Source organism: Galeopterus variegatus, unplaced genomic scaffold (assembly GCF_000696425.1).
Source record: "Galeopterus variegatus unplaced genomic scaffold, G_variegatus-3.0.2 Scaffold4465, whole genome shotgun sequence".
NCBI lineage: Eukaryota > Metazoa > Chordata > Mammalia > Dermoptera > Cynocephalidae > Galeopterus > Galeopterus variegatus.
The window spans coordinates 66,527-93,539 of record NW_007730576.1 but is presented as its reverse complement, the minus strand read 5'-3'; the positions used below and the strand labels follow the sequence as shown (position 1 = coordinate 93,539).

At 38.1% G+C, this 27,013-nt stretch overlaps 1 protein-coding gene across 1 annotated transcript in view; it reads right to left on the bottom strand.

The window, feature by feature from the left end:
• TTBK2 (tau tubulin kinase 2) overlaps nt 1–27,013 on the bottom strand; it is a 105,149-nt gene that overhangs the window by 57,186 nt on the left and 20,950 nt on the right. Inside the window, exons 2-4 of the mRNA XM_008587607.1 lie at nt 19,870–19,943; nt 11,609–11,749; nt 9,582–9,686 (exon numbers count right to left, since the gene is read on the bottom strand). Coding sequence (XP_008585829.1) covers nt 9,582–9,686; nt 11,609–11,749; nt 19,870–19,943 — 320 coding nt within the window. The remainder of the gene's footprint in view (nt 1–9,581; nt 9,687–11,608; nt 11,750–19,869; nt 19,944–27,013) is intronic.

Here is a 27,013-nt window from a genome sequence, read left to right as displayed (position 1 = left end):
CAGAAAGAGAAATATCACATGTTCTCACTTATTTGTGGGAGCTAAAAATAAATAAATATGCAAAAAAAAAAATGGGGGGGAAGAAGACTTAACAATTACAATTCCTTGAAGTTGATATGACAAGGGAACAGAAAGGAGATTGTTGGGAGGGAGGGGGGAGAGGGAGGAGGGAGGGAGGTTTCGGTAATGGGCTACAATAATCAACCACATTGTATATTGACAAAATAAAATAAAAATTTAAAAATAAAAAATAAAATAAAATCCTACTTACCAGAATCATTTTGATCATTTGCTACAGCATAAGATAAACAATCTATGTACTCCCCCTCCATTTGCTCATTTTTGTAATCTATGTTTAATCTATTTAAGTTTGTTATCCATTAATTTAATTTCTTCTTTCATTAAATACTCTCCCTTTACACTTTTCTGTTTTCATTTTAAGATTTAACTATTTTTAAAACATTCTCTTTCTCTTTAATGTCAACTATCAGTAATCAAAAGTTTCTGCAATCTTTTAAAATCCCCTTTCTTTTCTTAGTTACCATTCATTAACACTCACAGTCAGTAGATCTCAATATTTTCCTAAGACATCATAACTAACAGGAATATCTAATATTCTCAGTGTGATGGATAGAACTCTAAAGTCAAAGATTTCTCTTTCTAGAAGAAAAATGTCAAAGAGTATACAGAAAAGCTTACTACCAATCCTTTTCAGTAAATAACATTTCAGAGGTTGTACTTTTATTCATTACCTTACAAGAGCCTTCATCTAACACAAAATTGTTTTCTGTAGCATGCAATTTTGCCCAGTTATTTTCATCCCCATAACTGTCAGGATGAAAATCTCCAGACCTATTATTACTTTCTGCAGCCTAGTCCACAGTTAATTGGGCATCTAATCAAACCCCTGATGGATTCTACCCTAGACAGGCCCAGGAGATTCTTTCCACTTCAGTATCCCTGCCCTGGATCTGACCTTACTTCTACCACAGAATGGTTGAAATACAGGTAAACAAAGATCAGTTGTTTAGAGAAATCTTGATGTAAGTAATCAAAGCAATAATACCAGATCAAGGAAACTCAATCACCTTATTCAATGTAATAAAGACAACTCAAACCCAATTGGGGAAAACAGCCATCTGTGCAAATAATTCTAATTCAGAGCAGTTTACAGTGAACACCATTAACAAAATACAATGAGCTATGAAAGCTCAGAATTGGTAAAGATTAGTTCCAATTGGTAGGAGGGAAAAAGGAAAAGTCTTAAAAATAGGCAGCATTTTACTGGGCCTTGAAATATGTGCGATTTTGAAACTTCCCCAATTGATAGCAATTTGGCAATATCTATCGAAATTGCAAATACAGATATTCACTTTGACTCAGCAATCTCACTTCTGGAAATTTATCTTATAGATATGTGCAAAAACAGTGGATATACAAAGTCATTTACTATATCAGTGTTTGTGATAGCAAAAGGCTGGGTAGAACCTAAATATGTGTCAATGGGGACTGATTAAATAAATTACAGTACATCCATATAATGAAATACACTTTGCAGCTGCAAAAAAGAATAAGGAAGCTCTATATACTGACATGGAAATATCACCTAGACACACTAAGTGAAAAAAAGAAAGGCACAGAATGTACATCATGTTACCTAATGAATCAAAAAAGGAAAAACAGTAATATTCATTTGTATTTCTTACATGTGCATAAAGAAATTCTGAAAGAATATATTAAGAAACTTATAACAGTATATCTACTTACAGGTGAATGTCGGGGGTGAGGGGAAGGACCAGGAAATGAGTACAGGAAATGAGTGGATTTGGGATAGGCAGGAGTGAAATGAAAATGTATTTTACTGTTTTACCTTTTCAATTCTTTACAAGTCAAGTTTACTGAAGTATATTTACATACAGTAAAATTCATACTTTAGGTATACACAGTTCTATGAGTTTTGACAAAGATATAAAGTCATGTAACTACCACCACAATCAAGATACAGAATACTTCCATCACCCAAAAAAGTTCCCTTAACGCCCCTTTGTAGTCAATCCCTTCTCCCTCAGGCCCTGCACCTACCCCACCCCACCCCCAGTCTCTAGCAACCACTGATTTCTGTCCCTCACTAGCATCTAGTATTGTCAGTTTTTTGTTTTAGCCATTCTAATTGGTGTGTAGTGGTATCTGTGGTTTTAATTTGCATTTCCCTAATAATTAATGATGTTGAGCATTTCTTAATACACTTATTTATCATCCGTATATCTTCTTTAATAAAATGTCTTCAAATCTTTTGTCCATTTTTATTGGGTTGTTTTCTTTTTATTGAGTTGTATGAATTGTTTATAGGTTCTGGATACAAGTCCTTTGTCAGATGTGTGTTCTGCAAATATTTTTTCTCAGTCTGTGACTTGTCTTTTCATTTGCTTACCAGTGTCTTTCAAAGAACAGAAATGTTTAACTTCAATGTATTTTTAATTCTTTTGTTTTTGCACATGAGTATAGTCAATTCAAATTTATATTGAAAAATATTTTTAAAGAAAATAAAAGTAAAAAGAGACAGTGCTCAACAATCTAAGAGCTTGTTTTATTAAAATAAATTAGATATTTCAATGAAAATGAAAAAGAAAAAATAAATCAGACCTTGGTACTGATAGAATTACAATAAAAAGAAGGAAACACATTAGGTAAACAAGATGGTGAACAATGCAGAGGGAGAAAAGTGCTGTAAATGTTTAGGAAATAAATCTGGTATGACTGAAGCAAATGGTAAGAGAAAATAATGGAAAAGTAGGTTGGAGCCAGATTAGGAAAGACTTTAAATGTCATATTAAATTGTTTGATTTATAATGTGCAGAAACATGCAATTTATCAAATAATTTTAAGTAGGGAAGGATTATGATTGAGGAAGTGCTTGGGATGTTAACTTTGGTCGAAGTATGAAGGATAGACTGGAAGGAGAAAATAGGGAGAGTAGTGAGGAAACTTTTAATAATTTAAATAAGAAACCATAAGACTAGTACAAAGGCAGAAGCAGTGTGAATGTAAAGGAGGGGATGAATGTTAGAGACAGCATGAACTCCTAGGAGAATAAATCTAGAAGGAGAAAGGAAGAACCCTAGGAATGAGCCCCGGCCTACTGCTAACCAAAGGGAAAGGGATGGTATATGAAATTTTATCACATGTATATAGATTTGTATAACCAACACCATAATCACTATACGAAACTTTTCCATCACCACAAAGAAACTTTCTCAGAACACAAATGTGAGAACACTTTACAGAAGGAATAGTGGAGAGAGTATCTGTCACACCAGGAAGGTATTTATGCAGTTTGTTTTGAGAGCCTGAGCATTCACTATTTATCACCTTAAATTTTTTGTTACATTAAATAGGGTTGTGAAGTGCAAAGAAGTCCTGAACTACGTATATTTACAACACTTTGATTTTTACAATTTCAGAGTTGAACTTTTATTTGCTTAATGATTTGAATCATGCCTGAAGCATGCCCCAGTTTCCTCAGCCTGTCACCTGGCATTTCACACTGGCCCTTTGGGTCTAAGATCCTGGAATGGCATGTTTTCTCCTGCTATTTCCTTCCTAACCATTCAGCTGAAACTTCCAGTGCTTAGGGCTATAGTGACCTGGGTAAGAAAATTTTTAAGTCTTTTTCTCTATTAGCATTCCAAATTTCAGCTGACTTTGAGCTAGTTTCTTATTTTCATTGGGTGTTTTATTAGAGTTCTCCTTGCATCCTCTCCCACCCCCCATCCTCTCCCTTTGTACTATTATTCCTTATTAGACAGCCAAGAGTGTGTCTACCGTAACAATAAAACTACATTTGTTATCCACAAACATTTTAATTAAAATGATAAGCTTTAAAGGTATTATATAAATAAGACTGTCTTTTAAGAAAAGCAGAGGGAAAAAAATATGGGAGGGAGGGAAGCAGGGACTGGATAAAAAGGAAAAGCAGAGTGGGTTAAACTTATAAACTGGACATGAAGGCCTGCTTTGGCAGCTGCCTGAAACTGCTCCCTAACTCCAACATAAGTACCCTCGGGTCTGCAGAAAAGAGAAGAAAGAAAAACAAGGAATTGGTTAATGCAAAATATGGAAATTGAGGCCGGCCCGGTGGCGCACTGGATAAGTGCGCCACTTGGGAAGCGCGGCGGCGCTCCCGCCCGAGGGTTTGGATCCCACATGCAGACCGGTTCCCGCTCACTGGCTGAGCGAGGCGCGGGAGCGGCGCCGAGGGTTGCGATCCCGTTGCTGGTCCCCAGTCCGGTGCGGGGGCGACACTGAGGGTTGCGATCCGTTGCCGGACACGGAAAAAGACAAAAGACAAAAAAAAAAAAAAAAAAATATGGAAATTGAGGTTATATCTAGGGCTGCATTTAGCCCAAATAATAACCACTTAAAATTAAGTAAAACTTTAGGGGCCGGCCCGTGGCTCACTCAGGAGAGTGCGGTGTTGATAACACCAAGGCCCCGGGTTCGGATCCCATATAGGGATGGCCGGTTTGCTCACTGGCTGAGCGTGGTGCTGACAACACCAAGCCAAGGGTTAAGATCCCCTTGCCGGTCATCTTTTAAAAAAAAAAAAAAAAAAAATTAAGTAAAACTTTAAATTCAGTTCCTCATTCACTCTGGCCACAATTCAATGCTCAATTAGCCACATGTGGCTAGTGGCTACCACATTAGACAGTGCAGATACAGAGCACTGCTATCACCATAGTAAGTTCCACTGTACAGTGCTGTTCAAGGAAGGAAAAGGGATGTGATCAGTGTACTTCTAAGGTGGTACTGTGACATTTCGAAACCTAGATGGAAGTCATGGATGTTTTATTATTCTTCCTTAAATTCTTTATGTATGTTTTTTACACTATTCTGGAATATATATAGCAAGACAAGATAAACAAAATCAAAAGATAGATTTTTGCAGGTAACATGATGGCATACCTAGATATTCTAAATAATTCAAGTTTCCGAAAAGCAATAAACAAAATTATACTATATGAAACAAATCTACAAAGGCAAATTTGATTTATATTAGTGGAATAATACAAGAAAATTATTTCAATCATAATCATGATGCAAAAAAAGTATGAAATTAATTTTATTTTATTTATTTATTTTTTTTTTTTAACGATGACCGGTAAGGGGATCTTAACCCTTGACTTGGTGTTGTCAGCACCACGCTCAGCCAGTGAGCAAACCGGCCATCCCTATATGGGATCCGAACCCGGGGCCTTGGTGTTATCAGCACCGCACTCTACCGAGTGAGCCACGGGCCGGCCCCGAAATTAATTTTATTTGAATTTAATTTTATTTGTTCAGACAGATGGTCTATGTGCAGTTAAGAGATATAAAGAAAACTATGAAATCCTACTGGTATAAAAACCCTAAAAGAAACTAGGTATTAATACATAAATAAAGGGAGAGTTCACTGCTTACACAGCCTCAATAATCATTTTTTTGCATATTCTCTCAATTCCCTTCTCTCTCTCTTCCAAAGTGCCAATTCTTGGACTAAATTACATCTAAACAAATAGTTAAAGGTAGCTGGAGGAAAAACACACAACTATACTGTCAACCTTATCTTAAATTACCTTAGTACTCCAAAAGACCTTTCAGCACAGCCCAGTAATCCTATTCTATTTCCCTAGTCAGTTTATTCTCTCTCTCCCAGATATATATTTCACATGTCCTCTTCTCCTTCAACCTCCAACATAACTCTTCACTCTCAGCAAAAGGCCTAGCCTCTTTCTTCACTGAGAAAATAAAAGCCATGAGAGAACTTCTTCAACTTCACACTACTGAATCTAAATATCTACCTTTATCTGTGTCTACTTATTCTGCCTTCTCTCCTTTATAACAGGAAGAATTTTTTTTTTTTTTTTTGTCTTTTTCCGTGTCCGGCAACGGATCGCAACCCTCAGTGTTGCCCCCGTACCGGACCGTGGACCAGCAACGGGATCGCACCCCTCGGTGTTGCTCCCGCACCTCGCCCAGCCAGTGAGCGGGAACCGGTCTGTATGTGGGATCCGAACCCTCGGGGGTGAGCGCCACCGCGCTTCCCAAGTGGCGCACTATCCAGTGCGCCACTGGGCCGGCCCGGAAGATTTGTTGAAGAAGTGTTCTTGCTCTTATCTAAGGGCTAACTTCCCTATTTGTACTCAGGATTTCTTTCCCTGTTAGCTATACAAGAAGCTGGCCCCTATAATGATCCTTGCTTGGTCCTACATGGTCAGTTTTTCATGTCTCCTGAACCATCAGTACACACAAGCATGCTATAATAACTGCCATCTTTTAAAAAGTTAAGGAAGGGGAGGGAGGTATCTTGCTTTTGTTTCACCTACTTCCTTGTTTCACCGCTCCTCTTTACAGCAAAACAAACTGCTCCAGAGAGCTGCTTATATTCCTTTTCTCCACTTCCTCTCCCTGACTCCCCCCTTTAACTCACTCCAATTAGGTTTTCATTGCTCCACTGAACCACTCTTGTAAAAGTCATCAAGAACTTCCATCTTGCAAAATCTAAATGGTCAGTTCTCAGTTTCCATCTAACTTGACCTATCAGTAGCATCTAACACAGGTGATAACCACTCTGCCATTCTTGAAGCACTTTCTTCACTTGTCTGCCAAGATACCACACTCTCCTGATTTTCCTTCTACTTCACTGGCTGATCCTCCTCACCCTTCTCGGCTGGCTCATAGTTCTCCCCTATCTATCATCAAGTTGTTAAAGTGCCCCAGTGGCTGAGACTCAAGATCTCTTTTCTTGTCTAACTATATCTTCTCCCTAGGTGATCTCATCCAGATCCATTTTTCAAAAACACATTGATTTTTAAACATCAGAAGCAAATGACTCCTAAATTTACAATATCTCCAGCTCTGATTTCTACTTTTAGCTTTAGATTACTACACCCAACCACCATTCTTGTTATTTCCACCTCAAACTTAACTTGTAGAAAATAGAACTCTTGGTTTTCTCTCACCAAACTCACACCCCATCCTGTTATCCCCATTATGGTGAATAAAGAGCATGACCACTCAGGACAAAAACCTAGGAGTCATTCTTATTCTTCTCTTTCCTTCACATCCCATATCCAATCTAGAAGCAAGTCTTATTGAATCTATGACCATTTCTCACCACCTTCACTGTACCACCCTAATGCCCTAGGTCCCAGCCACCATCAATTATCACTGGGTCATGGCATTAGCTTTCTAACTTGCCTCTGTTTCCATCTTGCTCTCAACAGTCTCTTCACATAGTAGCTAGGATGATTTTAAAAAGTTCTAAAACCTGAAAAACTAATATTTGGATTAGAAATGGGACTCCAGAAATATATTCAAATCCAATAAACTACACAGAACCTAAGTTCTTTAGCTGCATGGCTGCCAATTAACACACGAACTTTACCAAACTGAAGAGTGTCCCTACAATTTCTAGGCACTTAAATTCTCATGTGGTTATGTCTTAAATATAATTTATACTTATGTATATAACTCTATAGTTAGCTCATTAGAGATCATGTAACAGATTATGTAACTCCCCTGCTCAAAATTTTCCAAAAGCTTTCTATCATATTAGAATAACACCCTACCTTGGAGAGCTGAGTGTGAAGGAAAAAAAAAAAAAAAAAAAATCCATCTCCTTACAAAGTCATACGCAATCTGGGACCTACTGATTTCTTCAATCTTGTCTTTCTCCACTTACCCCTTCATTTACTATACTATAGCCATAGTGGTAACTCTGCTTTTCCTTAAACACATTTAACTTATTCTGCCTCAGAGCCTTTGCACTTGCTGTTCCCTCTGCCTAGAACATTCTCATTTCAGATATTCACATGGCTTGCTCTCATATCCTCACTGCTCATCATTTTCTATGTCAATACTCTGTTTTATATCTCTCCATAGCAACACTATCTAAAATTATGTATTTATACAGATGTTCCTCAGCTCATGATGGAGTTATATCCTGATAAACCCATCATAAGTTAAAATATCGTAAGTTGAAAATGCATTTAATATATATATCTAACCTATCAAACATCATAGCCTAGCCTAGCCTACCTTAAACGTACTCAAAACACTTATATTAGCCTACAAGTGGTCAAAATCATATCCCAAAAATGTTAGCAACACAGTCACTGTAGAGTATCAGTTGTTTACCCTCATGATCACGTGGCTGACTGGGAGCTGTGGCTCACTGCCACTGCCCACCATTGCAAGAGAATATTCATACCACAAACTGCTAGCCAGGAAAAGATCAAAATTCAGAATATGAAGTACAGTTTCTACTGAATGTGCATTGCTTTGGCATTATCATAAAGTTGAAAAATTTTAAGCCAAACCACTGTAAGTCTTATGTGTATTATCTATCTTCCCTACTATAACCCCCACGAGAGCCTTGATTTTGTCTACTTGTTCACTGCGTGGACCCAGCACCTAAATCCATGTTTTGTACATAGTATGTACTCATTAAATATGTTTTATAAGTGGGGCCGGCCCGGTGGTGCACTGCTACAGTGCGCCGCTTGGGAGCGTGGCGGCGCTCCCGCCGAGGGCTCGGATCCCACATACAGACCGGTTCCCGCTCACTGGCTGAGCGAGGTGCGGACGCAGCACCGAGGGTTGCGATCCTGTTGCCGGTCCCGGTCCAGTACGGGCGCGACACTGAGGGTTGCGATCCGTTGCCGGACACGAAAAAAGACAAAAAGGAAAAGAAAATAAATAAATAAATATGTTTTATAAGTGAATAAGCAATAACCTGGTAATGTTCTAAAACCTAAAAACCTGATACATGCAATAGAAATGGGATTCCTGTGGTCACTTTGGCAGCACCTATACTAAACCTGGAACAATACAGAGAAGATTAGCATGGTCCCTAGGAAAGAATGACACACAAATTCATGAAGTGTTACATATTTTTACCCCAGAAATCAACCCACAAATTTATAGTCAACTGATTTTCAACAAAGGCACCAAGAACATACATTGGGGGAAAGATTGCCTCTTCAATAAATGGTGCTGGGAAAACTGGACATCCATATTTAGAAGAATGAAACTAGACCCATACCTCTCACCATACACCAAAATCAACTCAAAATCAATTAAAGACTTAAATATAAGAACTGAAACTATAAAACTCTTAAAAGAAAACATAAGGGAAACACTTCAGGAAGTAGGTCTCGGCAAAGACTTTATGAATATGACCCCCAAAGCACAGAAAACAAAAAGAAAAATAAACAAATGGGATTATATCAAACTAAAAAGCTTCTGCATAGCAAAAAGACAACCTGCACAGCGAGAGAAAATATCTGCAAACTATGCATCCAACAAAGGATTAATATCCAGAACACACAAGGAACTCAAACAACTTAACAGTACAAAAACAAATAATCTAATTAAATAATGGGCCAAAAAACAAAAACAACAAAACTGTAATTTAATCATAAAATCCATATGCCATTTCTTACATAACATCCATCTGATACATAATTAACAATTCTCTAAAAGGAGACATACTATAAATAATAGGTTAATCATCAAATATATAATAATATGAAAAATCTTACTGGTCTGACATCACCACAGGAATTGGTAAATTGTCGAGCTAAGCCAAAATCAAGCATGTAACATTTCCTACATGTACTAGGAAAGCGACCCATGGCGAAGTTCGACTAGAAAAACAAAGAAGAAAAACATACATAATCTTAATAATACTCAATCCTTACATCTTATTCTTCCCATTTTTTAATTATTCTATTTTAAATCTATATAACACACTTTCCATTAGAGCTCAGCCTTGTAACAAAAAGGTTTGGATCTCCACGCCAGGCAGCTGCCAAGAAATAAAAAATAAAAATAAATAAATAAATAAATAATTTTGAAAAAATTATGTGTGTGTGTGTGTGTGTGTATATATATATATATAACACATGTTCCAAATATATTATTCTTATCAATAATGTTTACTAGATATTAATATATTATTTAGTTGTGGATTCTATTAATGCCTAGTACCAGGTAAACATTGAGCAAAAAATAATTTAAACAACTGTATATAGTTACACACAATACAATATTGACTTAACTAGATTCAGAACTCTAAGTTCCTTGAAATTCTAGTCTAAGTCATTGCTTAAATGAAAACCCAGGGGCACTGGCTGGTTAGAACATGGTGTTATAAACACCAAGGTCAAGGATTTGGATCCCCATACCAGCCAGCCACAAAAAAAAAAAAAAAGAAAGAAAAAAATAGAAAACCCAACCTCCACTTTTTAAAATGACACAAAATAGAAACAGGGGGAAAAAAGTCTCAGGAATTTAGAAGAATTTCCTAAAAGCATCATAAAGCTGAATGTCACTAAGTCTAAAATTAAAATAAAATTTAAGAAAACATTTCAAAGCAAACAAGGAAAATATACTTTGTATCTTCCCTTAATAAAAATTAATATAATGTTAAATAATCACCAACTTGCAAAGATGGATATGTAAGTAAGAGATTTTGTGAAAGTAAAAGCCAAACTATTAGATAATTGTTATCTCTTCTTTTAAAATACTGTTCTACTTATGGAGCTGCTGGATGAAAATCGAAATTCTTCAATCACCATGATTCTCACATTGATACTTAGAAATAAGAGCACAAGAAATGCTACATTACATTAAATTGGACTATGTTAATTTTAGTTAGCATTTTCATGTAAACTATTTAATTTTAGAAATCATGTAACAGATGACTACACTTTGCAACTGTACCAATATATGATAAATTTATAGTAAATGCAGTATATCAGAAATGAGTCATTTCCCCTTATGAACAATAAAACACTGAAAAGGAAAAAATAAAAGCATATTTCACAGTTAGGAAAATGACAATTTCTAAGAAAAACAGAACAGCAAAAGAACACTATACTTCCATAGCAGCACTCATGAGAAAAATAAGGTCTTTCACAATTGATGTTTTCTCCTAAATACAATTTGTGACTTGAGAAATAGTTTAAAAAGAACACAATGCAAACATCTAAAAGCAACATACAGGCTGACTAGAAGCTCAGCTGGTTAGAGCATGGTGTTGATAACACCAAGGTCCAGGGTTCCATCCCTGTACCAGCCAGCCACCTAAAATAAAATAAAATAAAATAAAATAAAACAAAATAAAATAAAAGGGAGTCAATTTAGTAAAAACTATCAAGTTAAAAAATAAAATAAAATAAAAGCAACATAAATACATATTTTTTTAACCAACATCAGGGAGAGGAAATCAAAAAAAAAAAAAAAAAACCTACCAATTTAGGTATAAGGCTAAGTAATGAGCAATGTTAACAAACAATATAAACATAAACCATTTTTAATTTGGCTCCTGAGCAACATTTTCATTATATGAGAAAAGTTCTTAAAAATAAGTTGTAGTAATTATCACTTTTTAAAAAATGAAGAGGTAAATTATATTTTTGCTTCCAGGTCTCCACAGAAATAGAAATATTACTTTGTATTTAACCTGGAAAATACGGAAGACTACATTTGTAATTTACTGTGACCCATCATAACATTGAGAGTACCAAACAACTCATTCTGTGCTCTGACTGGAGAAGGCCCCTACCGGTTTGATGTCTCGGTGCAAGAATCCCACAGAATGGATGCCCTCAATAGACTCCAGAATCTGTCTACCCAGCCGAAGAGTAGTGCTAATGCTGAATGTGCCCCGGGACTGGCTACGGCGAAGATCAGCCAGATTCCGACCCTGTGGAAACCAAATGAACACTTTCAAATATGGTCTTAAAACTCTGTTGTAAGAAAGATTTGGAAATTACTCATTTCCATTAAAAAATGTTTTGACTGAAATAGCAAGGTTTTTACCCAAATCGTGATCCACCCCCCAACAGAAGAGATTCTCTTAATAACATGAATGTTTTCAACAAATTTAAGAATAACCAGTTTTTGAGCATATCATATTTCTGATTCATCATGTTTCCCTTTATCTCTGATGTCATAACAAAATACTGACTGGATTATTTAAAAAGATATAAAATATATATACCCAGACAAGTAATTCCTCATTACTGCCTAACATACACTCCTATACAAGCTACTTAACTTTCCTGTATCAGTTTTTTAATAAAATGAGGCTAATAATACCTACTCACAGTTTTGTGAAAATTAAACAAGATCTATGTAAAGTTTTTAGAATACTGTCTGGTATACAGTAGGTACTCAACAAATGCTAACTTTTGTTACTATGACCAAATATGATATGACAAACACTCAATTACTTGTAGCGGTATATAAAAGCAATGGATATATCTATCTAGCCTGTGCCAAATGTATTACATTCATGACTGTATTCACAGCACCTTAAATAGATGTTGCTCCTGTTCCTGTTTTACAGAGGAGGAAACAGAGGTCCAAAGAGGTTACATAATGTTAACCTTTCAAGGTAAAGCTGTTTTTCAAATCTAAGTCTGACTGACTACAAGGTGTCCTTTTTCTACAGCGCTTTTTCAGAAAGAAAGTTCCTTGCCACTTAGACAACAAACCAGTAATCTGAACAAGAGGGTAGGGCTAACACCCTGCAGTTCTACCTCCCAAAACGTGGAGACTGGCTCCCCTATCGCTTCAAATATCCCCATCTCTCTATTTCCTAAATTTTGTAGTATATGTTTGGATTACCATGATACTAATACATCACTTCATTACTTCATCATTGATTCACTTTTGAAAAAGTAATAAATTCTTAGCTTACTTAAGCATCACTCAAAATATTAAATACTACTCAAGTAATCTAAGACTTTAAAAATTACAGTAAAGTCAGGAGCCTTTCATAGCTGGCTCGTTAGCTCACTTGGTTAGAGAGTGATGGTGATAACATCAAGGTTAGGGTTCAATCCCAGTACCGGCTTAGCCAAAAAGAAAAAAGTCAAGAGCCTTTAATACTTCATACATTCTTTTTAAAATGCAGTTTTCCAGGGCAGGCCCGGTGGCGCACTGCTACAGTGCGCCGTTTGAGAGCGCGGCGGCACTCCCACCGAGGGTTCGGATCCCACATACAGACCGGTTCCCGCTCACTGGCTGAGCGAGGTGCAGGCGCAGCACCGAGGGTTGCGATCCCGTTGCCGGTCCCAGTCCGGTACGGGCGCGACACTGAGGGTTGCGATCCATTGCCGGACACGAAAAAAGACAAAAAATAAAAAAATAAAAATAAAATGCAGTTTTCCAAGCATAAGTTAATTGATATTTACCTTTACAATTACTTTTCAATATCAGGGAAATTTGTTGCTCTCTGCATCCCTAGCAAATATAAAATAAGCACCAATTTAGAGCAATGAGTTTATAACCCCATGAGAGTACCTAATAATTTTTGTTTGTTTGTTTTTGGCAGCTGGCCAGTACCACGATCCAAACCCTTGACCTTTGTGTTACAAGGCAGCATTCTAACCAACTGAGCTAACTGGCCAGCCCCCTAATAAATTGTATTAGCATTCCAATAGTATTTTCTTCAAAAACCAACATTCTGGGCCGAGCCCGTGGCGCACTCTGCGCTCCCACCGCGGGTTCGCATCCTATATAGGGATGACGGGTGCGCTCACAGCGCTCACCGGCTGAGCACGGTGCGGCCGGTCTCAAAAAGGAAAAAAAAAAAAAAACCAACATTCTGGGCCGAGCCCGTGGCGCACTCTGCGCTCCCACCGCGGGTTCGCATCCTATATAGGGATGACGGGTGCGCTCACAGCGCTCACCGGCTGAGCACGGTGCGGCCGGTCTCAAAAAGGAAAAAAAAAAAAAAAAAACACCAACATTCTGATTGCAAAAAATATACCTAAGATAATATTAGAACTTTATTTGTAAACAATTTCCACCATCATAAAAACCTTCAAAAAGAAATCAGTTAAATTGATTTATGATATTAGTAATGATTTAAAAGCCAAATATTTTAAAATGTAAATCTAATGTATCCATTGGCAAAATCTGAAAAAATAAATATAAAGCTGACAAGAGTATGGGAAAAAGAATTATTAACATGGTAAATATATGCAGGTTTGACCCACCAAATTATACTTCAGAGTAAATACTACTAATGGTTATTATTTGTTACAGAAAAAAATTGAAAATAATCTATATGTCCTTCAATAAATGAATGGTTAAATAAATTATGGTACAATCATCCTACTGACTAATATGCAACCATTTAAAAAATGAAGGATTTTGTTTCATCTATTATCCACTTCCTCACACATACCCTTCTCCCCTCCCACACATACATACTGTATTATTTTCATGTAAATTCCAATCATAGCATTTCATCTATATATATTAAAAAGTACATAAGAGCAAAGAGATAAAACAAATTTTTAAGTTATTAGCATTTCTACCATTGTAAATTTGAATTAGAAACATTGATATGAACCACAGCATACTTTCTCTTTAAAAAAAAAATTTCCTGAATACACCCACTTGGAAAGAATTAAAAACAACTACCAACCCACTTGCAAAATGCACCCACACCATCTAGATTGTGGTCTCTAAATACTATTTCCCATTAAAAGGAACAAGGGTTTAATGGAGAAATGGCTGATTCGAGATCTGCAGCATGAAATAAACAAAATGAGCCTGGTACGTGGAGTTGTACTAGAAAATAAAGACACTATCAAAGACTGCTGCAGTCTAATCTTGTCAAAATGAATCAGAAGCCTACTTGAAGGATGTCCTGCTAGCCAATGATGGGACAATTTGAACATTAAAAAGAAAAACAACTGCAATGACTGGAAGACATCAACTACGATTCTTAAATCTATGAGTTCATAATTATATTTAAAAAGAGAGGGCTCATTAGTCTCCTTAGGAAAATATTAGGGAATGAACTATTATTTTGAAAACCAGTAAATTTAAAAAATCAAATATGAGTCCTACCTTTTCTATACAAAATGTACCTCAAAACAATATAATAGTGGATTGAATGCTTTTTAAAGAAAAATGCCAGCTAATAAGTGAAGTAGAAATGAGAGAATTAGAATAGTATATATTTTGGGGAGTAATAGATTGGGTAAAGGGCATAAAGAAAAATCACGATTTATAATAATGAATATGCCAATAATAAATATTTTTAAAAAAAATTTTTAAAGAAGAGAATAGTATATATGCAACCCCTCATTGAAATAATAGATCTAAGCAATGATTCTAATGTGTTGATAAAACCATTAGGAACTTTAAAACAGATGGATCGGGCTGACAGTCCCTGAACCCACTGATCAATGGTGTCTCTCTTAACACGATTAAAAGAGACAAAACCAGACACTGCACCATGATGTAATGGAATAAAAAGCACACAACCCACTTCCAAAATATCCTTACCAAATAAAACACAACTGGAATATTATCTAATTATCAGCTTATAGGAAATACAGGAAACAGAAGAACATGATAAACACAACCACAGAGAAATAATCAGCAAAATCCAAAATATGGAAATTTCTGCATGTCAAATGATTCCTTTGGGTTTTGTTTTGTTTTTGGGGTTTTTCTGGTGTGTGGCCAGTATGGGGATGGGGATCCAACTCATGAACTTGGTGTTATAAGGCTGCACTCTAATCAACAGAGCTAACCAGCCAGACCAAATGACTTTTTGTCAATGACAATAAATACAATAACAAAAAGAAAACTGCAAGTAAATAAAAGACAGAGAGCGAGAACCAAGAGATTAAAAGAAGTGTAAGAGATAAGCAAGAAAACTATGTTAAGTGAAGTAAGTCAGACTAGGAAAGAAAATACTGCATTTTCTTACTTATAACTGGGTGCTAAGAAAGAAGAGGGGGAGAGGGAGGGAGGGAAAGGGAGAGGGAAAGAGGAGACAGAGAGAGAGATAGAAAGAGAGAAAGAGAGAGAGGGAGGGCAAGAGAGAGAAACAGAGAGAGAGAGGGAGGGTGAGAGAGAGAAACAGAGAGAGGGAAGGCAGGAGGGAGAGAGAGAGGGAAGGAGAGAGAGATAGAAAGAGAGAAACAGAGAGAGAGGGAGGGAGGGAGAAGGAGAGAGAGGGAGACAGAGAGAGGGAGGGGGAGAGAGGGAGATAGAGAGAGAGAGAGATAGAAACAGAGAGGGAGGAAGAGGGAGAGGAGTTTAAGTGATGCAGGAGGTTGGGCATTGGCCTCGTGTGTCCGCCCAGCGCAGCTATGCTTTCCAACCTATAGCTTCCAAGGACCTTTTGGCCGGTTACCTAGCTCATAGACCTGCCTGAAGGGGTCTGGTGACCCAGCCTGCCAGAGGCAGAGAGAGGGAGGGAGGGAGGGAAAGGGAGAGGGAGAGGGAGGGAGAAGGAGGGAGGGAGGGAGGGGGAGAGGGAGGGAGAAGGAGGGAGGGAGAGGGAAAGAGAAAGAAAGAAAAGGAGAAAAAACTACAATTCATTGAAATTTCAGAAGGAGAGAACAAACCTAAGGTTACTAGAGATGGGGAGGGCAGAAAGGTGGGAGGGAGGGGGCTTGGGGAGGGACAGGTCCAGTAAAGGGCATAAAGAAAAATCATGATTTGTAATAATGAATATGCTAATAAAAAACTTTACGTAAAAGATAAAAAATAAATCAGAAAAAAAATGAGGTAAGCAATGTGTAAACTCTGTTTGGAACCAGATTCAAGTAAACTACATGTAAAAAACATAAAAGAGAGAGACAGACAATCAAGAAAATCTGAAGACTGAATTGATATCTGATACTATTATTAAAAAATGATTATTTATAGTGTTTAATGTAAGAGGGGAGAAAAGAGTCCTTGTCTCTTAGAAATATATACCCATATATTTACAGATAAAATATGCCTTGGATTTATTTTAACATAATCTGAGGAGGGATAGGAGATAGATAATACACCTGAAAACAAGACTGGCCAAATATTGATAATTATTTAAGCTGAGTGATAAGTAGATGGGTGTTCATTACACTATTCTCTCTACATTTGTGTATTTTAATTTTTCCTATAATAATTAAAAGTTACAAAAATATGGCAGCTTTTATGTTAGGTGATCTAGATCTACATTTGTATTGGTTACAGGACTCCAAATATTTTTTGCTCCTCCCTAGGTAATATGCTTATCACAAAATATCACCCTTGACCTTGGTGTAACCAACACCACATTCTAACCAATTGAGCTAACCAGCAAGCCCATTAAGACTCAATTTAATGGTTACTCATTTTAATGTTAATTAGCTAGAATTTCAACAGAGATAGGGTAACTCTTTAAAACTATTATTTTTTTCTTTAAAAAAAATTTTTTTTCTTAATCCTTACAATTTGTAAGGCAGATATTATGTAATTGAATCATCAGAAAGAAGAGAAGAAAAAAGACAAAGAATTTTTGTAAGAAATTAGAACTATCAGTGGGAAATGAGATCTTAGCATCTGAATTTTATCAAAATGTATGGGAGAGGCCTAGGCGTTATCTTTCATATGTTAAATAATACAGCATATGCTCTTGCAGTTATACTGGCTAGCTTTAGCCTTGACCCAAATCAAGTCAATCACAACTATAGGGATGGGGGTCTAATGGCGGGTTAACTTTCTTATGACAGGAAAAAAATATGGCATGGAAGTCAAATGGAAAGGTTCTTGGATGAATCCACAGGAGCTTGCCAAAGGCCACAAATGCCATCAGGATACACAACAGTCTCCTTAGTTTTCCCAGTAGAAAGAGCCTTCCCATTTACAGTAAGATTTAGGTAAGTGCAAGAATAAAAATAAGTGACTATGTGCTGAGACTGAGAGACTCTCCAGACTAAAAATTCTCCTCTCCATAATTCTCCAGTCAGTAGTAACCTGAAGACAAACTGAACAGTTTTTTTATTATTACAGCAAGAATACTGGCCTCAGGCTTCCACCAGCTTTAATTCCCATCAAGCAAGTTAGTCCCAGACAAACCAGAAAGCTAGAGGGCTTCAGCCTCTCTATTTGCAAAATGGGGATAAAACCTGTCCTCTCCTCCCCATGGGAAGATCAATTAAGATGATAAATCTTGATAAATCCAGATGAAAACTATAAAATATTATACAAAAAGTTATATTATTACTGGCCAAAGAGAAAGCAGGGTCCACATTAATAACCTAAAAAGGTACAGGGATAGCTGCTTCAAGAAATAAAGCTATGCTGGCTCCAGAGACAGTGAATCACAAGACTCAAATGACCATAAGGCTATAGTCTACAGAGAGGTTGATATCTTTAGATCTAAATCAAATGCTGAAGGATGGCTGCCAGAAACAAGAAAAGCCTTCTGATGAGAAAAAGCAGCACACAGACCAGGAACTATGTCTCTGAAATCACTGTTATATAGATAAGTTGAAAAAAAACAAAGGAACCAAATTTCCAAAAAAAAAATAGAAAGGATATCCTGAGAACCCTAAGTTAGGCAGCAAGGTGAACCATGGCTTTTAAACTTTGAGGGTGACTATAGTTCAGGGTGTGTGTGTGTGTGTATGTGTGTGTGTGTGGTGTGTATGTGTGGTATGTGTGGTGTGTGTGTGGGGGGGGTGTTTTCAGGGCCATAAGAAGTGTCCAAGAAAATGGAATGGTTTCTCTCTTCTGCCTGCTGCAGCCATTATTCAACATTCCCTTTATGGATTTCTTTCCTCTGCTCCCTCAACCCAACTCCACCCCCATCTAAAAAACAGAGAACAGTTAATGATGGAAAGAGAAAAAGGAATGGCATTTCTCCTCTATCTTAACTAATGCTTAAATTTCCAAGTAGTCAAGGTTGATACTTGCTATAGTTTGAATGTTTCCCCCAAAGCTGGTGTGTTGGAAATTAAACTCCAATGCAACAGTGCTGAGAGGTGGGACCTTTAAGAAGTGATTAGGTCATGAGGGCTCTGACCTCATGAATCAATTAATGCTCATTCACTAACATGGGTTTCTAATGAAAAGGATGAGTTTGATCCCCTTCTCCCCAGCCTCACACATGCTCTCTTGCCCTTCCTCCATGGAATGATGCAACATGAAAGCCCCAGCCAGACGTGGGCCCCTCAACCTTGGACTTCCCAGCCTCCAGAACTGTAAGAAATAAATCTCTGTTCTCTATAAATTACCCAGTCTCAGGTTTTCTGCTAGAGCAGCACAAAATGAACATAGTACTTATTAGGATTGAATTGTGTCCCCCGAAAATTTAATGTGTTGGAGGCTTCATCCCCACTGCAACAGTGTTAAGAGGGCGGGAAGTCCTATTATGGTTATTGAAAGATGGGGCCTTGAATAGGTGATTAGACTACAGGACCATGGCACAGAGAATGGATTAATAATAGTGGTCACGGGCGTGGTTCGGAGGGCTTGAAAAGGAGAGCACATGGAGTCTTTCTCTCTCTTTGCTCCGCCCTTTTCTGCCATGTGAGACCCCTGCATTGCTGTCAAGCCAACACCAAAGAAAACCCTCACCAGATGTGTTCCCTGGACTTTGGACTTCCCAACCTCTGAAACTGTAAGCAATAAATTTCATTTTTTTATAAATTACCCAGTTCCAGGTATTTTGTTACAGTAACAGAAATGGACTAATACAGTACTTGAGAACATAAATGGAAAACTGGAATTCCTAAGGTAATGAAGGGGGGAAGGGGAAGGGACAAAGCAAATCTAACATAGCCCACAATACATGAAAGGATTGAAAACTTTGCAGAGATCTCCAATATGTGAAGATACGGGGTCAATTAAAATAGCTGACAAAGACAACTATTTTGTTTATGGAAAATCTGTATCAAGTCTGTTTAAATAAAGTTCCATCTGCACAGTGTAAAACATTCTGAGATGATACCCAGAATGTTATTTTTACTCGTATTTACTGTAATTGGGTACTTTGATCAAAACTGAAAGACTTTAAGATAAATTTTCAAGGTAACCTACCTGCAACTGCATGACCACATAGTTGAATCGATCGTTCCTCCCACAGCCAATAAATCTACAAACATGGTCTTTCCCTGGATAAAAACAAAAAGAAAGAAAAGAGTGGAAAAGGACATACTATGGTTTCTTTTCTAAAAAATTAATAATTTATATTTATTTATAATATTTTATGATTGAATATAAAATATATAAAATATGTCTTGAGAACCTTAAGGAGAGGAAATATACATTATTCAAATTTTCTGCACACACACCCCTGCCAGCACTGCTCCTATAGATAAACGTTTGTTGAATGAATAAACAAATACATGAATGAGGAAACAAATGAATGGTAATTTATTTAAGAAGGAAAGGATTAAAAGATCAATTCAGATCAACCTGCCTAAACACAACACATTTGAAAGCACAGAAGAGCAATAAATAAGAACTATGTTAGGAATATAAATCCTGAATTTTAGATATGTTCTGCCATTAATATGATATGACTTGAGTAAGTCAAGTAATTTCTCCGGGACTCATTGATTTGAATTAGCCCAGTGGATTTTAACCTTATATCCATGTGTGAAATCCAAGGAGGTGCTGGCTGGGGTTTAGGGGGGAGCAGAGGTGGAGTAGGTAGAAAAATTGGGTCCTGACTCTGATTAAACAATATTATACAAAGGTCCCAAAAGAGGATCAAGCCTGGTGGATTCCAGGGCCAGAAGAAGGCATCCTGGATGGAACACAGTTAATGAGGTGAGGAATAGCAGAGTGAAATGGTGCTAGAGAGGCAGGCTGGCACCAGATCTTGAAGAGCCTTGTACTCCATGATAAGGAATTTAAACCACATGTATAGGTCAGTGTTTTCCAGTACTACCTGCTTATCAAAACCATCTGGGAAACTTTTTAAAGATTCCTAAATTCTAGGGCCGAGCCCGTGGTGCACTCGGGAGGGTGCGGTGCGGGGAGCGTGGCAGTGCTCCCGCCACAGGTTCGGATCCTATATAGGGATGACAGGTGCGCTCACAGCACTCACTGGCTGAGCGCGGTGCAGCTGGTCTCAAAAAGGTAAAAAAAAAAAAAAAAAAAGATTCCTAAATTCTATACTGATTTTGAAACTATGGGGGAAGATACAGAATATGAGCTTTTCAAAAGTTCTCTAAATGATTCAAAAGCAGGCTGGCCACAGATGTTTATTCGCAAACTACTTCTGGGTAATAAGAAGCATCTAAAAGGTTTTAAGATAAGGAATCCCATACTAAAACACTACATTTTAGAACATCACTGTGATGGCAATGAGGAAGCTAGACAAAAGAGAGAGGGGTCAATTCTGGATGCAAAAAAGTCACTACGGGGACACTTAATACCCCAGGAGAGAGAATAAGGGGGTTTGAAGTGTAAGTACTATAGCAGAGACAGATAAAATAGGATGAATCTGAGAGATACTAAAGATGATGTTTTTTACTACAAATTGGTACAATTAAATGAAAAGTTGTATCAAAATAAGAGAATATAGTAAATTGTATAGATTTTCAGGGATGCGAGAATGTTGAGTTTGAGAACAACCAGCTGAATTCAATAGAAAATTGTAATTTCAGACCTGGTGCTAAGACAAAAAGGCTGAGCTCCAGATATACACTGGGGAACCATTAGTTCCTGAAAACAGATGGAACCATAAACATACATGGAAGATTGACAAGTGAAAGAATAAAAAATAAGAAAAGAAACCTAAGAACATAATTCTAGAATATGCAACATTTAAAGCACAAGCAAAAGCAAACTGGCTCCTCAGAGAAATAGAGAAATAGCCTCAGAGGTAGGAGAAAACTCTGACGGATTTCACAGAAAACAAGGGAAAGAACATTTCATATGAAGGTACTTGAAAAAGTTCGTGGAAAAACAGAATTAAAAGATAATCTTTCCATGAACTTTTTGAAGTACCCGCATAAAGATGCAAATGACCAGTCATTAATGCTACAGAAAGGCTGAGAAGTCCTCACTAATATAAATAATTAGGAAGTCACTAGTGAGTGGAAGGGGCAGAAACCAGTTTATAATCAGTTAAAGAGTAATGGAATATGAGACAATGAGTATTGACAATGTTTGAAGAAGCTCGCTTGTAAAGTGAGGGGAATGACAGGCCAAGAGCCAGAAGATAAAGATTTGATGGAATAATGAAACACTCAAAAATAATTTGTCCACTGATTACCTTAAAAAATAAATAAAACTTACTAGTTAATAATGTCATGCTTTTTTTGCACCCGTATTATTAGTTATTACTTTTTCTCTCAATCTCTGTACTTTAGTTAAAAAGAGTTGTAACTAGGGGGTGGGGCTTGTGAGAAAAGGCACAGAATATTGATGTTCAGATCTCCAAGGAGCAGAGAAGCCAGTCCTTCTTCCCGAGGTCCTGGGCTAGGTCCAGGTCCCTGGGATAAAAAAGGGGCGCAACTGAAGGGTCAAATCTTTCTGGAAGGATAGCATAAGAAAGGTCAGGGAGTAAGCTGTGATTCTTTCCAGCTTTGATCTAAATTTGTCCACAGATGACTTCAAGAATAGATGGTCCCCAGTATCACTCTCTCCCACAAATCAACCAATTTACAACTATAAAAAAGCAATGACAACCAAGCTGGGGCCACTAGAGCTCAGGGGAAGAGAAGGAGACACCTACAGAGTGCATGAAGGCAGGAGAAGCTACAACGAGAGAAAGAAAAAACTGCTCCAAACTATTCAAATCCTAGCTTTTTCCAGGCTGGAGATGCTGAGCGCACAGAGCAGGAGCTGGCGAAACCCACAGCTGTGCCCTTCAGATGAAGTTGCTTGGAGGCGGCAGGGGAGAAGAGGGCCTTGGTGGCCCCCAGGCCAGCAAGACCACTAATAGGGTTCCCGTGGACCCCCGTAGAACCGAGGAGCCACTACAAGTGAAAAAAGGAGCCACTTAGGGCAGGTGAGTCATCGCAAGAGACCAGAGCATGGCCAGTCCCATGGGAAGTGTTTGGAGCACAGGCAGTGGTGGAGACAGGCCCACGAGGGGAACACTGGGGCACAGCAAGGACAGCTGATCTGCCCCCCAATCAGCATAGGACCACTCAGAGAAGACTAGTCAGTAATACAGAATTGCATGGGGTACAGTTTGATGAAAAGACTCAGGCCCAGACCAAAGTTTCTACACAACCTAGGTGCATCAGATCTCTCAAGAGCCAGATGTACCTATAAAGTCAACCATTAAAACCTGAGCTGCACAAAAAGCCTTCCCCTAGGGAACCAGAAGCAAAGCAGCAATTTAGCTGAACCACGGAGCACAAGTACTGGTCCCCACAGGAAGTTCCCCCACTTTAGAAGTAAGCAAAGAAAAACAAATGAGTTCCAGCACAGACTTTAAGTGGTGGGAACAGCAAATAACACGGAACTGAAAGAAAAAACAAAGCACCCAAAACCAGAGTCAAAGTTTTATATTAACTAGTAAAGGTTTCATTTCACCAAAGAACAACTATAACACCTAGAAGGACTGGAAGTCCCAGAAGGGCCAGGGACCTCAGCCACACCTCTCACCACACACAACTAGCCCAGCAATGACCACCGAGCCACAGCAAGAAGGGCCCTGGGTTCCAGAGCTGGGGTGGTGGGGGATGAGAGCTTTTGCCACACCTCCATGACATCTGCACCCACCCAGGCCAGCAATGACCAAGCCACTGCTGGAAGCCCCCTGGTCTCCCCTGTGGGAATGAGGGGGGTGCCACAGGCCTCAATCCCACCCCTCCTCCTTCCACCCCATTTCCTTCCTCTTTCCCCTCTCCCCCTCACTCCCAACTGCTCCATAATAACATCCATAGAATGTAAAAAATATACATATATATTTATTTTTTAAGAAGTTGTAACTAGCAAGAATGGGTGCAATGTGACCACAATAATTCACATGTACAGTACATGTTGATCACTTCAAATATATTTTACATGTACTTGCAAAACTGTGTCATCTGGGGCCGGCCCGGTGGCGCACTTGGTAGAGTGCGGTGCTCGGGAGCACGGCGGCGCTCCCACCGAGGGTTCGGATCCCATATAGAGACCGGTCCACTCACTGGTTGAGCGCGGTGCGGGCGCAACACTGAGGGTTGCTATCCCATTGCCGGTCGCGGTACAGGCGCGACACCAAGGGTTGCGATCCCGTTACCAGTCACAAAAAAAGACAAAAAGGAAAAAAAAAAAAAAAAAACTATGTCATCTAGTAAATTGTAATAAGGAAAGCATAAAATGACAATTAGCAATTTACTCTTTTCCTCAGCTTCACAGAAAAGATGAGAAATAATTTAAATAGTGTTTTCCTCCTATTATCCTTTTTTTTTTTTTTTCTGACTGGTAAGAGGATTGCAACCCTCCGCACCGTGTGGTCTGCACCACGCTCAGTCAGTGAGCGCATCAGCCATCCCTATATAGGATCCGAACCCGTGGCCTCAGCGCCACCGGTGCTGCACTCTCCCGAGTAAGCCACAGGGCCAGCCCTTATTATCCATTCTTTAAGACTCTACCTTCCTACCCTGTAACATTTAGATACAGTACCTCTATTACAAAGACATTTCAACCATCTATAAACAAAAGACCACACTAAATCTAACTTCTCTTAAAATGTTCCTTTTAAAATATCTTGATAAGTTATACCAAAACACTATTTATCCCTTGATACTAAAACCACCCTACCTTTAAAAAAAAAGAAATTGAATAAACCATTTACTGAGTAACCAAAATATAAAGAGTGTAGCAAATTTTCTAGGATTCATCAATACATCTTCACTGATTCAGGTAAAAATTTAATGAGTTCTTATCTCTTACTTTATGGCACAGTGTACTGCTGCTCTTGTATTTTATATACATGCAATTAATGAAACTACTTAATAAAGTTAGTTCAATAAAATGTACAAACTTTTGGAAGCATGGGGAAACTACAATTTAATTGGAACAGAAACTCTCCACCATTAAAGCAATTGTTAAAATAACTTTTATAATAACTAGTACATATTAAAGTATCACTCCATGAGTACAGGGACCATATCTATCTTGTTCTGGTACCTAGCACAATACCTGGCAAAGAGTGAAATGCTCAATCAATATTTGTGAATTAATAAAAATAATAGATAATAAAATATGCATAATATGCACACATAATATGCAAACATTTTATGTCAGGCTCTATATTAAGCACATTACATACATTTAATCCTCACGATGATGTAAGTATTTTTCTGTATTTTTTAGATCTAGAAATGGAGGCTTAGTTAGGTTAATTACTTTGTTCAAAATCACACAGCTAGAAAATGGAGCAATTTGATTCCAGAACCTTTCTTCTTAACCATTATTCCAGAAATAACCCAAACAGATTTTAAACTAAAAACAACCCAAACGGACAATCCAGTGATGAATGGCTAAAAAAATGTGGTATATCTATATAAAGGAGTATTATTGACTAATCTATTTACTATCTCCATAGATTTGCCTATTCTAGACATTTCCTATAAATGGAACCATACAATAAGTGGTCTTTTGTGAATGGCTTCTTTTACTTAGCATAATGTGTTCAAGGTTCAGCTATGTTATAAATGCATCAATATTTCACTTATTTCCTCAGCTGTAACATGGGGGAAAAAAACTAAACTAAAATAAAACGCAGCAAAAGTTGTGGTACGAATTAAATCATATTTTGAAAGAAACACTTAAAACAATGTCTGGTACATAGTAACATCTTTATTAACATCATTACTATACAATAAAAACAAATTGCTTTCCAAAGTGGTTGTACCAATTTATACTTACTATCAGGACATGAGGGAGCTCTCATTTCTCTACATCCTCACCAAAACTTAGTGTGCTCAGGCTTTTTATTTTTGCTAATCTGATGGGTAATAAAGTGGTGTCTTCCTCTTCCTATAGTTTGCATTTCTCTAATTACTAGTGAGGCTGAGCACCTTTTCATCTATTTATTGATCATTTAGGTTTCCTTTTTCTTTTTTTTTTTTGTGTGTCCTCTTTGCCATGCCTAACGGATGCCTGGTATGCGTTAGATGCTCAGCTAAATGTGTCACATGAACGAAGGTCAGAATTTCTGTCTCCAAAGGTTCCACTGACAAGAAGGAGCGATGCAAGAGTCAATACCTAGTTTTTTTTTTTTGTTTTTTTTTTTAAAAGATGACCGGTAAGGGGATCTTAACCCTTGACTTGGTATTATCAGCACCACGCTCTCCCTTGTGAGCCACAGGCCGGCCCTCAATACCTAGTTATAACCGTGGTGTTGAGAAGCAGTGTGGGAAAGTTATCAGTATAGGCTCCAGCTATCTGGGTTCCAGTCTGTGTAACTTTAAAATCTGTCTGTGCGTCAGTTCCATCATGATTAAAGTGAGGTTGAGTATCAGAACCTCCCTCATACATCTGTTGTGAGGATTGAAGGAACTGGTAGATGTAAGCCCCCCCCCCCCCCACAGTCCTGGCATAGACGAGGCCCTCTGTAGTTGTGGTGATGAGCATGATGAAGATGGTGGGGGTGGGAATGATGCTCGTGATGGTTACGGAGGGGAAGCCTAACTTTTCAGGGAGGGCTTCACATAGGAAGTGCCCTTGGCGCTGAATTTCAAAAGGCAAGTAGTAATTCCTTAGGATTATGTGTTAGTTACCAATGTTCTATGACAAATGGTGCAAATTTTGCAGCTTAAAACACCACCTACTTATTATCTCAGTTTCTGTGGGTCAAGAGTACGGGCTAAGCTTAGATGTGTTGTTTGCTTTAGGGTCTCTCACAGGCTGCAGTGAAGGTGTCAGCCAACACTGGGGTCTCATCAGAAGGCTCGACTGGGGAAGGATGTGCTTGCAAGTTCACATGGTTGCTGGCAGGATATGGTGCCTTGCAGGCTGTTGGATTCAGAGCCTCAGTTCCTTGCCTTGTGGGTGTCTCCATCAGGCAGCTCACAACATGGTGACTTGCTTTATTAAAGCCATCAAGGGACAGAGGTAGGCACAATGGAGGTTACAGTCTTATGTGACGTAATTACATCTCCTCACATTTGCTGTATTCTGTTAGTTAGAAGCAAGTTAGGCTAGCCCACACTCAAGAGGGGAGGGTGCTTCCCCAGGCTATGAGTACCAGATTTGGGGATCCTTGGGGGTCATCTTAGAATCTGTT